The sequence below is a fragment of the Arachis ipaensis genome, chromosome B6, assembly GCF_059453495.1.
Source record: "Arachis ipaensis isolate K30076 ecotype BB chromosome B6, ASM5945349v1, whole genome shotgun sequence".
Classification (NCBI taxonomy): domain Eukaryota; kingdom Viridiplantae; phylum Streptophyta; class Magnoliopsida; order Fabales; family Fabaceae; genus Arachis; species Arachis ipaensis.
Window position 1 is genome coordinate 4,561,507 of NC_142441.1, and position 16,169 is coordinate 4,577,675.

At 36.8% G+C, this 16,169-nt stretch overlaps 2 protein-coding genes and 1 pseudogene across 2 annotated transcripts; 1 reads left to right on the forward strand and 2 right to left on the reverse strand.

Moving 5' to 3' along the window:
* Window positions 1-7,464: 7,464 nt before the first annotated feature.
* LOC148554452 (uncharacterized) lies at window positions 7,465-8,203 on the reverse strand. Its single transcript, XM_088490323.1, has 2 exons — window positions 8,162-8,203; window positions 7,465-8,058 (listed from the first exon to the last, which is right to left on the reverse strand). The coding sequence occupies exons 1-2, from the start codon at window positions 8,201-8,203 to the stop codon at window positions 7,465-7,467; spliced, it is 636 nt and encodes a 211-aa protein (XP_088346449.1).
* A 2,844-nt stretch (window positions 8,204-11,047) lies between these two features.
* LOC107645459 (DNA sliding clamp PCNA) lies at window positions 11,048-13,032 on the reverse strand. The gene is made up of 4 exons (XM_016349489.3): window positions 12,485-13,032; window positions 11,955-12,107; window positions 11,747-11,844; window positions 11,048-11,626 (listed from the first exon to the last, which is right to left on the reverse strand). Exons 1-4 carry the CDS (start codon window positions 12,801-12,803, stop codon window positions 11,396-11,398), a joined length of 801 nt encoding a protein of 266 aa, XP_016204975.1. The 5' UTR covers window positions 12,804-13,032; the 3' UTR covers window positions 11,048-11,395.
* Window positions 13,033-14,146: 1,114 nt separating this feature from the next.
* Window positions 14,147-14,926, forward strand: LOC148554453 (uncharacterized; annotated as a pseudogene).
* Window positions 14,927-16,169: the final 1,243 nt, after the last annotated feature.

Genomic DNA, 16,169 nt, shown 5'->3' on the forward strand with positions numbered 1-16,169 from the left:
GATATAGCACATTAACTTAAGAAAAATATTATTGTTGTATTTTATCACATTATGTAGGGGAAAATATTTTCTTAAAAATTTATATCAATTATTTTATTTATGAAGATTTTTATAAGGCAAAAAAAAAACAACCTTTGACCCAAAAATAAAAGAAAAAGATAGAGAGAGAAAAAGAAAATTTGATCAATTTAATTTATCGGTAATGTTAGATAAACAAAAAAAAATCAGAATTTATTTTATTTAGCATTAATTAATTATTGTTCGATTGGTCGGTTACCGGACGGTTTAAGGTTGCTTGTTGGGTGTGAAGGTGGGTCCCTGCCTTGGCCTAGATCCTGGGAATGAGAAGCGTGAGCGGCCGACTTCCCGAGTTCTTCGCGGGTGAGGGGAGTGCCACCTGCAAGGATACTCCGACGCTCAAGTCAGTAGGTGAGCAGGTGGTGAAGAGGAAAAGTTATGGTGACGTACCTTGGGGGAGGGGTAGGACCCTCCCCCTATATACTGTGTCAGAGGTGGGCCCCTCATGGATAGACCCACCTTCTGCGAAGTTTCTCCTGCTAGCTGTTGCCAGGTGAGCTGGCTCCAGGAGGAAAGGTGTTCGGGTCAACAGCCGAGTGCATGGTGCCCCGCTGAGCGATCGCCCGGATCCGTCAAGGGCGCGTGCCGGTCGGGTCGGCCATGGGGCCAGCTGGGCTGGGCCGCAACAGTGCCCCCAACGCGCCAGCTAGGGCTGCGAGCGCCGTAGGTGGCACGTTTTGTTTCTCATTATCTGCGGTGTCGGTTGGTTGGTTGCTTGTGACAGGGACGCGTCTCTTGGGCGCGTGAGCCTCTCCGTTGCAGGGGTGCGCTGTTTCTCGCCTCGTTTCTCGTGCCGAGCATTTAATGCTTATAATGGGTAATTCAAAACCCTGTGTGCAATGACTGTTTTACCCTTGTCTTTCGCGCTTCTTCATGCGTCAGTTTTCCTTTCAGTTTCTTTCGTTCAATTTTCATCTTCTACCATTGCATCCTTTTGTCACTCTCCTCCTTTGCTTCAAAATTATTGCTGCAACTTTCCTTCCCCTCTCAAACTTCCCTTATTCTTTCGACTCCTTCGCATCAACGCAACTATCCAGGTATGTTCTATTTCTTCTTTCTCACCTTGTTTAGCTTCGCTTTGCAATTGTTTGCCAATTCTCTGTGTGTGTGTTGTTGTTCTTCTAGGTTGGATTGCGTATCGAACATTGTCAGCATTAGGTAGATGCATTAGGGGGTTACCATTCCAAGATGTTGATTTTTTAGGCCTTGCTTTGACTAGGTTTAGGCTTAGATTGACCGTAAGTTTCTGATAGGTAGACGGTAGTTTCTGGTATTGATGCCGATCTCCCGGTCTCTTAGACTAACTGAGTGGTGCCCCCACTATAGGTATGGCCCAGCGTCCTACGGCCTCACGTCCTATTGCACGGGCTCCCGTTGCAAGAGCGCCTTACGACCGGTATGCTTGGGTAACTTCGGACGTGAAGGATTCTCCCAACCAGATGAATGTAGAGGAGCTCACGGAATAAGCCATCCGCGCGCGCGCGGCATGCGCGCGTACGCGCGGATTTCCTTCCTTCACCACATTTCTTTCCTTCTCCTCTTTCTATTTCTTTCCTTCTCCTTTCTTCTTCCCTTCTCCTACCCCTCATCCAACACTTCCAAACACCATGGATAACCATTTATTTTAGTTAGTTAATTAGTTAGTTAGTTAGTTGATTAGTTAGTTTTAGTTTAGTTTTCATTTTATTTTCTCTCTTTTCATCATAAGTGTTGGAGTATTGACTTTGTTTACTATACATTGCTATATCCCTTATTGCCTAAATGCTATTTTAGCATGAATGTTTTTAGATAATCTTTGTTGGATTCTATGATTGAGGTTATATTTTGTTACTTGGTTTTGAGTTCTTCATGCTTACCTTTTGAAAAATACCAAGTGATGAGAATTGTCTTCGAGCTTATAACTCTTTTGAATTGCATGTTGTAGCTAGCCACCATGTGATTTGAACCGTATTCTTTGATTAGGCAATCTCTTGATGGATAATGTTGAGCATTTACCTTAATGCTTTGTATTTCATGATTATATCCATCCATATGTTTGACTTGAATGCTTTCATGCTTCTCTAATGCTTGTCTTACCTTACAAGCTTACTTAAAGCATCTCAAGCACACTAGGATAAATGAAGTGCATGCTTCTTTTGTGACATAGCTTTTATGCTAATGTGTATTCTAAACCACGCAATTTAGAATTCACACACCTAATATTTCTTAGTGTCACACTAATTCACTCACCTCATTCTAGTGATTTACCTCATTCCAACAATGTATGCTTCCTTGCTTTTATATCTTCTCATCTTATGGTGTTATATTTTTGTTTTTCATAACGAATGCACCACAAGCAACCATGGAAGCGGAAGAAAGAACACATAGCAATCCGGAGAGTCGCCGTACCCCCTTGCTCATCTTTGAGTGCACCGAGGACGGTGCAAACTTTTAAGTGTGGGGAGGTCGTCCGACCGTTCGGCAATATTGGGTGACAAGTTTCTAATCCCAACACTTTTGCATTTCATTCTAGGATGTTAGGATTTTTACTTGCATTTTCTTATTTTTGCATATGTATACACAATAAGCTTAGTCAAATAATGAAATTTTTCAAGATTTCTATCTATAGGGCATGTCAATTGATTTGAGTGAAAACTTTTAATAGAACTTGCTTGAATTATATATATTATGGATCATGTTTTGAGCTAAGAACACAAGCTTGTGAAATTTGAGCCTAATGATGTGGTTACATCTTATAACCACGTATTTTTCCTTCTTGTGTGCATTATTCTCTTTCTATGATTGTAATCTTTGATTTGTTTGATTCTTTATGTCCATTATTTTGTGTATACATGCATTTACATGATTGAGGCCATCATTTCATTAGCTCACTTACCCAAATGGCCTTACCTTCTATCTTCCATTGTTAGCCAAATTTGAGCTTACGATTAACCCACTTGTTCTTAATTTAGCATATTACAAGCCTTAAAGCGAAAAAACAATAAATGTCCTTACTTGGATCTTTGATTAGCTTAGACTAGAGTGTGTGTATCATTCAAGTGTGGGAAACTTGGGACATTGGGGGAGTAAAAGGGTAGTTTTGTATTTTTGTTGTAAATATTAGGAATTGGGTACATGCTCATGTATTGATTAAATGTATAGACCTTATGCATTGGTACTCTTGTATATAGTTTGAAAGAAAGAAAAAAATGAAAAAAAAAATATATGAAAAGTATAGAAAAAATGGAAAAAGAAAGAAAACGAAAAAGAAAGAAATAAAAAAGGGGACAAAATGCCCCAAAGTGAAGCTCAATAAGATCAATGCATATGAGTTGTGAAATGAAAAGAAAATGCATGAGTATGTGAAAAAGTGAAAAATGGGTAGCTAGATTAGAACTTAATTGTATAGGATGTCATAGGTTAGGTGGGAAGTTTAAGCTTATCAAAGATTCAAATTTCAAGCTCACTTGACCAAATATGCATCCTACCTTGACCCTAGCCCCATTACAACCAATGAAAAGACCTCATGATACTTGTATGCATGCATGAAATAAATGTTGATTGTTAGAAGAAAAATAAATCTTGGAAAGTATGAAATAGAGGAGAATTGAGTGAATCAACCCTAAACACTTGAGCGAATAGAGTGCAAACACACCCGGTGAGGGTTTGATGCTTAATTACATATTTTCACCTATGATCATCATTCTTCATGCAAGTTTGTAAAAATATTTAATAACTCAATTCAATTGTGGATTAGACTTGCTAGTCCTTAGCCCTTGTGCATATATGTTTCTTGGGAATTGATTTATTTTGACCAAGCACTTGCATTCATTTAGATAGTTGCATATAGGTAGATTGCATTTAGTTAGTTTTCATTGAATAAATACCCTTACTTCATTATTGGTTTAAGCATGAGGACATGCTTGGTTTAAGTGTGGGGAGGTTGACAAACCCCATTTGTAGGGTTTATCTTGTATTGATTTTTGGGGATTTTATCACCTTTTACCCATATTTATTCAAGAAATAGCATGGTTTTGTATATTCTCCTTTAATTGTGCTTGAATGTGAAAACATGCTTTTTAGGACTCAAAATAGCTAAATTTAATTCACCTTGATTCTATTAGATGCCTTGATATGTTTGTTAAGTGATTTAAGGTTTAGGAGGCAAAGATTGGATCAAGGGAATGAAGAAAGAAAGCATGAAAAGTTGGAGAACTCATGAAGAAATGAAAGAACCGGGAAGTTGTCAAGCCGACCTCTTTGCACTTAAACGACCATAACTTGAGCTACAGAGGTCCAAATGATGCGGTTCCAGTTGCGTTGGAAAGCTAACATCCGGGGCTTCGAAACGATATAAGATTTGCTGTGGTTTAACCACTCATGGTGACGCGTACGCGCATAGTACGCGCACGCGCCGTTGCTGCCACCTGGTTCACTTAAAGCAAAACGTGGCCAGCAAATTCTAAAGTCTTGTGGGCCCAATCCAACTCATTTCTGATGCTATTTAAGTCAAGGATTGAAGGGAGAATGAGGATACCTTTCATACTTTGCATACTTGTCATCATTAGTCATAGTTTAGCTTAGTTTAGTAGTGAGAGTTAGTTTCTAGAGAGAGAAGCTCTCACTTCTCTCTAGAATTAGGATTAGGATTAGGTTTAGTTCTTAGATCTAGATTTAGATTCATGCTTTCTTCTACTTTTGATTCTCAATTCTTGTTGTTACATTCATCTTCCTCTATTCTTTTGTTGTAATCTCTTCTATTTTGTTTCCATGCTTTGTTGTAGATCTACTTTTGTTCCTTCTCTTCTCTTTTAATTCAATTAGAGGTAATTCATAATAATTGTGTTCCCTTTGATTGTTGTTATTGATTTCTTACAATAATTGTTGTTAGATTTTATTGTTGTTATCCATTTACTATGCTTTTCTTTAGTGCCTTCCAAGTGTTTGATGAAATGCTTGGTTGGATTTTAGTGTAGATTTTGTTCCTCTTGGCCTAGGTGGAGTAATTAGTAATGCTTGAGTATCTAATTCCTTTGTCGATTGATAATTAGAAGTTGCTAATTGATTTGGATACCACTAACGCTAGTCTTTCCCTTGGGAGTTGGCTAGGACTTGTGGAATCAAGTTGATTCATCCACTTGACTTTCCTCCATTATTAGAGGTTAACTAAGTGGTAGCAATGGACAATTGTGGTCACAATCGAGGAGGATAACTAGGATAGGACTTCTAATTCTCACAACCTTGCCAAGTGCTTTTTAGTTGTTAGTTTATTTTTATTGTCATTTACATTTCATGTCTCTTATCCCAAAACCCCAAAATACAATCCATAACCAATAACAAGACACTTTATTGTAATTCCTAGGGAGAACGACCCGAGATTTGAATACTTCGGTTTATAAATTTTAGGGGTTTGTTTTAGTGACAAACAACTTTTTGTATGAAAGAATTAGTGATTGGTTTAGAAACTATACTTGCAACGAGAATTCATTTGTGAAATTCTATACCATCAAAAATCCATTCATCAGCCGTCCCAGTTGCATCCGAACAGTTGGGTTTCGATCCGCTGCTTTGAGATGGTTTGTGAATATCTGGAGCTGCCGGTCTCCGTTGAAGTCTTTTTGTTTCTTTTTACTCTGACGAATCCCTCTAAAGAGGGGAAGGCGAAGAAAGGCTTTATGTCTTTTCGATCTGCCCAGGGTCGGAGGATTTTTGGTTTTTTTGAGGACTCCTACCATGGGTTTAAAGATAAGTATTTCAAGGTTCGTCCAACGGAGGGCCATCACCCATTTTGGCTGACGTTGGAAGGAGAATGCCGTATCCTGACCTATTGGAGTTTCGGGGCGGGAGCCAACGCCTTTACCAAAGTGACATACAAAGGGTTGTCCTCCGTGAATAAAAGGGTTGCCGACGTCTTATTGGCTGTATTTGGGAAGAATAATGTTAATCCCCATCTTCTTATGAGTGATCAGGATGTAGCTAGGAATTATATTCATGAGTAGTGTTTTTTTTTATGACTAACGAGCTTCCGTGTTCTGTACTAGTGTCGATGGCTGGCGAGCAAGTTGGCCTTGAAGATTTATTTAACACCTTCCTTGCTGGCGACAGCGACGAGGAACCGGCCCCCGAAAACCAGGCCACTGATAATCAAGAGGATCCTTCTCAGAATACCGTAGAGGCCGGAGCTCAGTCCCAACCCTCCCATGGAGCTCAGGCCCCACCCTCCCATGGTGAGGTAATCGGGAATGATGGTGGCCCAGAACCTCGGCCGGAGATCGAGGTGGAGAATCCAGATGTGATAATAGTGGACAATCAGAGAAAGAGAAAATCGTCTTCTAGCCCGGAGTGAGCTCTCACCGTGATGGAGAAGAACTTTGATGCCGGGGACTTTATCGATTCCCAACTGCTCTCGAGCACAGAGGACTTCTTCCACGGTGGGGATCTCCCTGCTCAGGCGAGATGGATGTATCGCTCGTTGCTCCGGGGAGCCGCTATAGCGAGGAAGGCGGAGTTTGCTCTGACTGGGGCATATTTTTTGGAGAACAAACTTGAATCCTCTGTTCAAGCAAACAACAAATACAAAGCTGAAGTAGAGTCACTTTGGGAGCAACTGGCTACCACTCGGGAGAAGCTGGCTATTGCTGCAGAGAAGGTTAAGACTTTTGATTCCACCGTTGCGCGGCTTACCGAGAGGGAGATGACTTTGGAGAGTCAGCTCAACGTCGCTCAAGGAAAGGTGAAAGAAGCCAAAAAAGAGCGTGATGAACCCCTGTCCTTGGCGACTGCGGCTAAGGATGAGGCAGCCGAATTAAAGAGAAAGTACAAGGAGACCGTGAAGTAGGGAAAGAACGCCATCTTGATGACTGAGGAGGCCCTCAAGGCTCAAGTAAAGCTGCTGGCTCCCGACTTCAATACCTCAGCTGTTAGCGTTTTCAAGACCATCAAGGATGGGAAGATTGTCGACATCTCGAAGAAGTGATTTGGTCTTGCCTTTGTACTTTGTTTTCTGTAATATGTAGATTTTTGTATACTTTTGGCTAGCTTGACTGTCGTTTTTTGGTGTATGTAACAAGGTAGTTGTGGTGAACTGGGTTGCCGTTTTTGGCAGATATGCAGCTAATTGCTTGTCTACCATCATTGTTTCTTACCGTTTTACTGGTAGTTAATCGTTTCGCTTGGTAGTCGTTGGAGCCGATTTGTGGCTTTTAATATTTTGGGTTCCCGGGGTGATCAGTCCCGGGGTGCCGTTTTGTTTTGCTTATTTAAGCGCGCAAAGAGAACACCCCTGAGTTTCAAATAAAATCTACGAGACATGATAATGATAAAGCCGAATAATATAAACACGGGGTAAAACAGACGACATAAACAACAATCATAAGTCAAAAGATCCCGTATACAGCAATACAAATCTTACTCGCCTGGTTGAACCTGGTAGGTCGTTTGCTCGCCTAGCATGCCTTGGCTGCTAGGATAAAACCTCCTTAGGTTAACCGAATTCCATGTCCTTGGTATTTCTTTGCCATCAAGCCGTTCCAATTTGTAGGCCCCATTGCCGAGCACTTCTTTCACTTTGTACGGGCCTTCCCAATTTGCCGCCAGCTTTCCTTGCCCGGGTGTTAGTAACCCGATATCGTTGCGTCGCATGACCAGGTCGTCCCGCTCGAATTCTCTCTTGAGTACCTTGGCATTGTAGCGCAGAGCCATCTTCTGTTTTAACACCGTTTCCAACAAGTGGGCCATCTCCCTGGCTTCATCTACCAAGTCTTTTTCTATGGCTTCGTCGACTCCTCCTAGGAGTATCCGCGGGCTCGGTTCGCCGATCTCTACAGGTATTACTGCGTCTACCCTATACGTGAGTTGAAAGGGGTCTCTCCGGTGCTGGGTCGTGCGGTAGGACCAGAGGACTGATGCTAGCTCGTCCGCCCATGTCCCCTTTTTCTGGTCAAGTCGCTTCTTGAGGCCCTGCAGGATGACCTTGTTCACCGCTTCTACTTGTCCGTTAGTCTGAGGATGTTCAACTGACGAGAACTTTTGCTGTATGCCCAGGCTGGCAAGAAATTCTCCGAATCTTTTATCCGTGAACTGGGTCCCAGGATGTTCAACTGACGACTTCCAGTATTCCGAACCTGGCTATTATCTGTCTCCACATGGTTGGTCGGTTATCGGACGATTTAAGGTTGCTTGTTGGGTGTGAAGGTGGGTCCCTGCCTTGGCCTGGATCCTGGGAATGAGAAGCGTGAGCAACCGACTTCCCGAGTTCTTCGCGAGGTGAGGGGGGTGCCACATGCAAGGACACTCCGACGCTCAAGTCAGTAGGTGAGCAGGTGGTGAAGAGGAAAAGTTATGGTGACGTACCTTGACCCCTCCCCCTATATACTGTGTCAGAGGTGGGCCCCTCGTGGACAGACCCACCTTCCGCGAAGTTTCCCCTGCTAGCTGTTGCCAGGTGAGTTGGCTCCCAGAAGAAAAGGTGTTTGGGTCAACAGCCGGACGCGTGGTGCCCCGCTGAACGATCGCCCGGATCCGTCAAGGACGCGTGCCAGTCGGATCAACCATGGGGCCAGCTGGGCTGGGCCGCAATAATTATTATAATAATTAATTAATTATTACAATAATTAATAAATATTAAATGAGATAAATTATGACTATTTTTAATTGACTTTTTTTATTATCAAATATTTCCGTTAACTCACATAGTTAAGTGTTCGAAATATAGGAAATTGTCAAGTTAGAGAATCGGTTAAAAAGAATAAATTTCCTTTATACATATGTATGTTTTATTTTTTTTAACTCGAGTTTATAATTGATTGCATATATTGAGTATAGATCTTTGGTAAGTGAACATAATTATGTCAGAATGTAACATTTTGTATATTTTTTATTTAGTTATTATTTTTAGTATAAGATTTCTTGATAAAGAGTGAGAGAAGTTAAACTTATTTATTATTGACTAAATAGTATAATCGAGTGTGTAATCTTCTGAGAATAAATTATTAGTTTATGTGATTTTTACTTTGAATTTGTTCACTATCTTTTTTCAATTTACTTTTTATTAGCAGTTTAAATATGTGATGCTTCGATGAGATGGTTTTATGTGTAATTTTAGGATTTCGATTAACTCAAATATTAACTATTAGCAATCTATTTGGGAAGTGCAGTTTTTCTTAGTGTTGAACAGAAATGTTGCTAAAACAGAGTCGTTGGCAACAAGCTGGAGCAGTGTGGTTCGAACATTTTCTTATTTGATTAACGGTTGAGTATTGTTCATTTGTGAAATGACTCAAATATAAGAATGTTAAGCAACCCAATTACTATTTATATTAGAAAACAAAATCTATTCAAACCATTGTGATTTATTATTCGTTGGCAAACCATTGTGATTTTTTTTTCCTTTTTATAAATTTAACTTTGCACAATTTTGTAAGAAAGATATGGAATAATAAAATAAATTAGGACTATTAAAGTTGAATGCAACTTTAAAATTATATTAATTAGAGCACTTTTGTCCTTTTTTTTTAGTGATTAATAGTTAATACTTATACATAATAGTTTATTAGTATATGAAGAGAAACACATTCAATAGTTAATTTCACTTTTACATAATATTAAAAAAATAGTATTATAATATTATCAATTAATTTTTTTTATTAAAATAGTAACAAAAATATTAACTAAAATATTTAAAAAAATATTAGACCAGCGTTTTTTTATGATTGTCTTGCAGTAATTAATTTAAATATAGTAAATGTACAAATTGATTCTTACACATGAATATTGTTTCATTAGTATTTTATCAATTATTTTTTGAAAGGGTAACATAAACATCGAAGATGTCAATGGATTAAGCCCATAAAAAATTCTCTGTTAACTGTAGCTCAGATAAATAATAAAAATCACGGTTAAAACTCCAGATAATAACAAAGTAGGGTATGTGGTCATCCATCGGATCACCGTTAGATGGTCAGATTCATAATATCTCACACCTTTGCTACACTTATCCCATCTTTTGTGGGTTAGAATAACCATATCTCGATCCAATTTGATTTTCATTTGTGTACATAGATTCTTATGTTTTCATCTTCTGAAAACTTTTCTAAAAATAATTTATTAAATTTGATCCAATATATTTTTTTAATATTATAACGAGAATAATAATACAAATTTAATAAAATTTATTTTTTAATTTATAATTTATAATTTTATTTTGACTTGTTATTCAAATATTAATTTAAAAATTTATTAATATCTTTTTGGAATGAAATATTTTAGAAAACTAGAATTTTTAGATGATTATTTTTTTGAAATAATTAATTAAATTTTTTAAAAATTTAAAATTTAAAATTAAAAGATTTGAAATTTGAAATTCAATATAAAACAACTGAATAAAAATTTTGAATTTAAAATAATCTATAGATGGATTTTTATTATTTATCCTTATTAGGTTAAATAATTAGCCCATTGTACATATTGTACGGATATCCCATTAACTCCCTAGTGAAATTCTTTTGCTATTAATGGCAGCTGATGAATTTTTGCATACATTAAATAACCAAAGCGCCTCAATTTTAATATGAAGAGTAGCAGATTTCAAGCACCAATGCCTGTTTTTGCTCTGCTTTTTTATATAAGAAACTTAAAAAAAATCACCAGAAAGACAATGTAGCCCAGGATATTGTTTATCGTGTTGATTTTAAGTTTCTTGCTTGTGACAATTCATAAACTTCTAATCAAAACAGCAGCAGCATAAAACATACACATCCATTTGTTGATCATTGTTCTAAGTAACAGAAAAGGGATTTAGGGGGACTAATATCTAATAATATTTTACAATTGAACGGTAAATAGATCCTTGTTGAATTGAATTTTATAACTATTAACTAGCTTGTGGCAACTACCTTCCAATAAAACACGCGATAAAACTCCAACTAGCTTAGGGGAAATAATAATGCATTAATACTATTGCAACTTGGTGCTTTGAGGCAGCCTCAGAAAATTCAACGACACAACTTAGCATATGATATGATATTTGATATAACCATATAAGTCTCAACAAGCCTAATTGAAAAGCATGCGTTATGAAAATTTAGCCATATCATCACCATACAAAACTAATTTAACTACCTAGAAGAATTCCTAAATACTTAAATAGCAAAACTACCTAGAAGAATTCCTAAATACTTAAATAGCACTCTCCTTTCTCATCCCAGTGATTAGCTTAGAGAACGTCAACGGTAACAAGAAGAAGGCTATTCTTGATCAAATTGAAGACCCAATATCTTCAACAAGATGTATCAAGGCATACTACAACCGAATTAAAGACCCAATAGAGTCAATCCAACACCTAAACTTCAGGTTTTGTCTCCTCTTCTTCCTCTTCTATCTTGGGAGCCAAATAGAAGCGGACATAACCCATCTCAGCAATCTTGTATTCAACCACAACTGGAAGCTCATTTGAAAGACTGATGGTAACTTGGTTAGACAATGGAGTTGCCTTTGTGAATGAGTTCATGTACCGCAATGCAAATGTCAAGGATACAGGCTCATTCATCTCTACAGTAGTGGCTTCTTCAGGCTGCAATATCAACCAAATACCATGTAAAACCATCAATCAGCATGTATTTCAAATTATAAGAGAACTAAATTGTACAAACAGTAAAGTTATGATTACAAAAAATAAATAAATCTCCATTACCTTATCCACAGAAGAGTTCTGCCTGCAGACTATGTTTGCAGTTCCAATATCACCCTTTGTGGAAAACTTTACACCTTCCTTAGTAACAGAAATGACAACTACAACATTCATCACAAAATGAATGAATTGTATCAGCTAAACTATTAACTTCCAAAAGAAAACAAATAGCACCATAAAATCCCTGAAAATTCAGAGCAAAGCAAATTACCAGTGTCACCAATACTGCTAAGATCTTTGCAAATCCTAGCAAACTCAGCAGACGGCATTCTAACAATGGCATGGTACTCTGCCTCAGGAATTCCAAGGTGCTCACTGTCGATATCCATCAACTTCATCTCAAAATCAGAAATTTTATCTTGTGCTTCAAGACATAAACAAAAAAAGAGAATAGTCAGATTACAAATCTTTTCAATATCCAAAACTTCATAATTCAGATCTTGAACCAAAATGTAACATAACAGCTGCACTACAATAAACAGACTCCAACACATGAACAATACACAGTTGAACACTATCTTGATTAAAATTAAACACTAAAGCCGAATTCCTGCATATGAATTTTTACAATCCTAGAAATCCAAACACAAGACACTAAATTTTGTACCAATTATTAACAACTGAACTCATATCAACTACAGAATCAAAATCATGCCTCTTATCCTCTAAAACCCTAGAAATAATCGAACAAAATTAAAATGAGAAATTGAAATCAAGATTTCTTGGGCAAATGAACAGTACTTGGGCTCTCAAACATGAAAGTGACCGTGTCGCTGCCGTCATCGCCCTTGACGGTGATGATGTCATCATTTCCGGCGCACCGTAGCATCTTGGCCATGTTGTTGAGATTCATCCCCATCGAGATGTTACGGTCGCACCGGTAGTGCTCGAACCCTTCGGACCGCAGTAGGAGGGCCACGAGAGCAACGTGGCTCGAGTCCATGGCCTGGAGTGAGAACCCAGTCGCGGAGCAATCGAAGTTCGCATCGTTCACGAGCTCCCTGATTGCTTCTAGAACCTTCTTCAGCAGAGAACCTTGCACTAAACGGAGTTCCAGCATCTTGAAAATGGAGGGTTTGGAGGTTTTCTTGCTTTGTCTCGGTAGGGTTAGGGTTTTGAGTTTCTAGGGAAAATTGGTGGGATAAATAGAACGAAAGATAGAATGAGAGAAACGGAGAGAAAAGGGTTTATATAGCGGAAGGTTGAAGGTTCCGTGAAGGGATTAGCGGGATCTGATTGTAAATGAAATAAATTTAAGTTCCCGCCATCACTATTTTGGGCAACGCGTGGAGGGAACTCTTCCTAACCCCAGTGGAGGGTAATTTGGGTATATGATGTGACGCACACGACTTAAATTCCAAAGTAGTTTCTGATAGGGATGTCCGCGGATCGGATCGGATATGGCCGAAAATTTGATCCGATCTGCACAATTTTCATCGGATCGGATCGGATATGATATCCGCACTTTTTAGTGCCAGATCCGATCCGATCCGATCCGCACATTTGCAGATTGAATCGGATCGGATATCGGATATATCCGCATAATTAAATTTTATCTTTTTAATTATATTTCTATGTAAAAGAATTCGATAAAAATGTTTCTTTTATACTTTTAAACTTATTTATTCCTAAAATATTTTTAATCAAACTCTCTCTAAATAACAAAAATAAAATAATACAATATATGAATAATAATTACTAACTAAAACATACAAACAAGTAAATATAATACCAAACATATATATATATATATATATATTTTTTAATTATTATAGTGCGGATCTGCGGATCCGCGGATCGGATACACGGATGTAGAGCAGATATCCGCGATCCGATCCGATCAATTTGCGGATCGGATCATATCCGCAATTTTCGGATCGGATGCGGATATTTACTGCGGATCTGCGGATATGATCCGATCCATGGACACCCCTAGTTTCTGAGATTTACGAAATGCACTGATTTGGTTCCTGATTTTTCAATTGCACTATTTATGTCCTTGAGATTGGAAAAAATGCACCTATTTTATCTCTTCTCGTTTTTCCGTCCGAATTGCTTCCCGACGGCAGTGATGTGGCAATAGATTGCCACGCTGGAGTGTCTAACGGTTACATGACGTAGCAATTGAAAGTGTTTAACCTAATGTGGTCCCTGAGGCCCTTTTTAATCCTAACTACAGAACTTCTTCTTCTTCTCTATTCGTTTTCACTCCCTGTATGAGTACAAAAACCATTTGATTCGACCTTGTTTCTCTTCTGGTTCATCACCAATCTTCAGTTACCTACCAAAAACAAACTTTAATTTTCAAGTTCTCGTGAATTCTGAGCCATCTGGGTATTCTTCTTTCCCTGAAAAAGGTAACCTTTTTTCTTCTTTTTTGTTGTTTCAATCCCAAATTCTTCAATGGCACAAGTTGTTGAGGAAAGAGAGAACAGCAGAACTCGCATGAGCGATTTTTCAAGAGATCTGCTAAAAAGGTTCATGTCCATGAACCATCATCACCATCATGAGCTACAACAACAACATCGCCATGGTGATGGAGATGCAGAACAAGAGATTGAGCTGAGACTTGTCTTTCAATGAACGGTCGTTTTGGTATGACCCAACAGCGAAGAAGATCAAGAGAACAATATCAATACCCGAATTTTCATTCTCAAAGCCCTCATTAGAGATGAAGATAATAACAACAGCAATAATAATAATCAAGATATTATGGGTTACACTAATAACATGCCAATGTCTTGCACAACGAATCTGATAAGAATATGTTCCCTTCCAACGGAGACAGAGGAGTAGTGGAGGAAGAGGAAGGAGTTGCAGACGCTGAGGAGGTTGGAAGTAAGAAGAAAGCGCTCTAAGAAGCTGTAGAGGAACATGAAGGCCACGAGGAAAAAGAGTAACCGTTCTTCTTCTTCTTTCTCTGAAGATATTGCTGCTTTTGTTGACGGAAATAATAGCAATTTGGTGGAGGCTGCTTTGAATGAATTTAGTAGTTTGGAGAGAACGGCGCCTTTGAGTACTAGTGTGGCAATCCATTGCCACATCACTGTCGCCAGGAAGCAGTTTGGACGGAAAAACGAGAAAGGATCAAATAGGTGCATTTTTTTCAATTTCAAAGACATAAATAGTGCAATTGAAAAATTAGGGACCAAATCGATGCATTTTTTGAATCTCAGGGGCTAATTTGGGGTTTAACTCGACGCACACAATTGTATATTAGCTAAACATATCTTGATTAAAATTAAAGTTATATTAGTTAAAAAAATATTTGGTAAACGAAAAATATTAGTTAAAATTTATTAAAACTTATTTTTTTATTTCATTTAATATATTTTATAATAAATATTAAATAAAATAAATTTAGATTATTTGAATTAATTATTTTTTATTTTTATATTTTGTAAAAAACATAAAATAATAAGGGAGGAAAATTTTAGATTTATACTTTAAAAATAAAAATCGTACTTAATTTTTTTTTTGTTGAAATAGGAACAAAACAGCGTTAGAAAAAAAATGAGAAAGAAAAAATAACTAAGACAATATATAATATATTAGGTTGGTATATATTAAATTATATTGGGCCTGATTAAATATATTTTTTTTAACATTATAACAAGAATAATCATGCATATTAATTTTAAAAATTTATTAATATTAGTATTTTTTAACTTTTAAATTTTAAATCTTCAATTAATAGATACAGATTAATATTTTTTGTATAACTACCTAAATACTTTATTTAATTGGGTTTATTATTTAAAGAGTTAAAAATTTAGAAAATTAAAAAATACCAAAAACAAAAAAATATTAATAAATTTTTAAATTAGTATTTAAATAATAAATCAAAATTAAAATGTTAAATTATAAATTTCATTAAATATGCATTATTATTTCTTTTCTAGTATTAAAAAAAAATATTGAATGAGACACAATATAATTTAACATATGATAATTCGATATATTATGTGTTGTCCTATTTTTTTTTTTTTTCCTTTTACCTCCTCTAATGCCGTTTTATTCTTCTTTTCTTTTTTTAAGATGCATTTCCTTCCTTTTCAAATTAAAATTAATGTAAGTCACAACAAAAAAATTAAAATTAATATTATACATGTTTATCATGCATGACAAACATATATATATATATATATATATATATATATGAATAGCATGAAATAATAATGCATATTTAATGAAATTTTAACTCTTTAATTTTTAAAATTTTAACTCTTTAAATAATAGACACAATTTATGAAGTACGGATACTTGCCTGATTTATCATATTTGTATATCAAACACATTTTAGATACCACATTTATTCAACACGCATGTCTTCTGTATCCAACTGTGTCTTAATAAAAAGGGAAAAATTCTTCTCCAGACATGTTTGGATGCACTAAAATACTATCACATGTCAGCGTATCCAATC

Bases quoted from the DNA above. Each gene is read 5' to 3' on its own strand.
- LOC148554452 (XM_088490323.1), bottom strand. From the start codon at position 8,203: ATGTGGAGACAGATAATAGCCAGGTTCGGAATACTGGAAGTC. The intron at 8,059-8,161 runs GTCAGTTGAACA...GAACATCCTCAG, and splicing joins GGTTCGGAATACTGGAAGTC to ACTAACGGACAAGTAGAAGC.
- LOC107645459 (XM_016349489.3), bottom strand. From the start codon at position 12,803: ATGCTGGAACTCCGTTTAGTGCAAGGTTCTCTGCTGAAGAAGGTTCTA. The intron at 12,108-12,484 runs GTACTGTTCATT...TATGTCTTGAAG, and splicing joins TTTCATGTTTGAGAGCCCAA to CACAAGATAAAATTTCTGAT. The intron at 11,845-11,954 runs GTAATTTGCTTT...TGAATGTTGTAG, and splicing joins TAGCAGTATTGGTGACACTG to TTGTCATTTCTGTTACTAAG.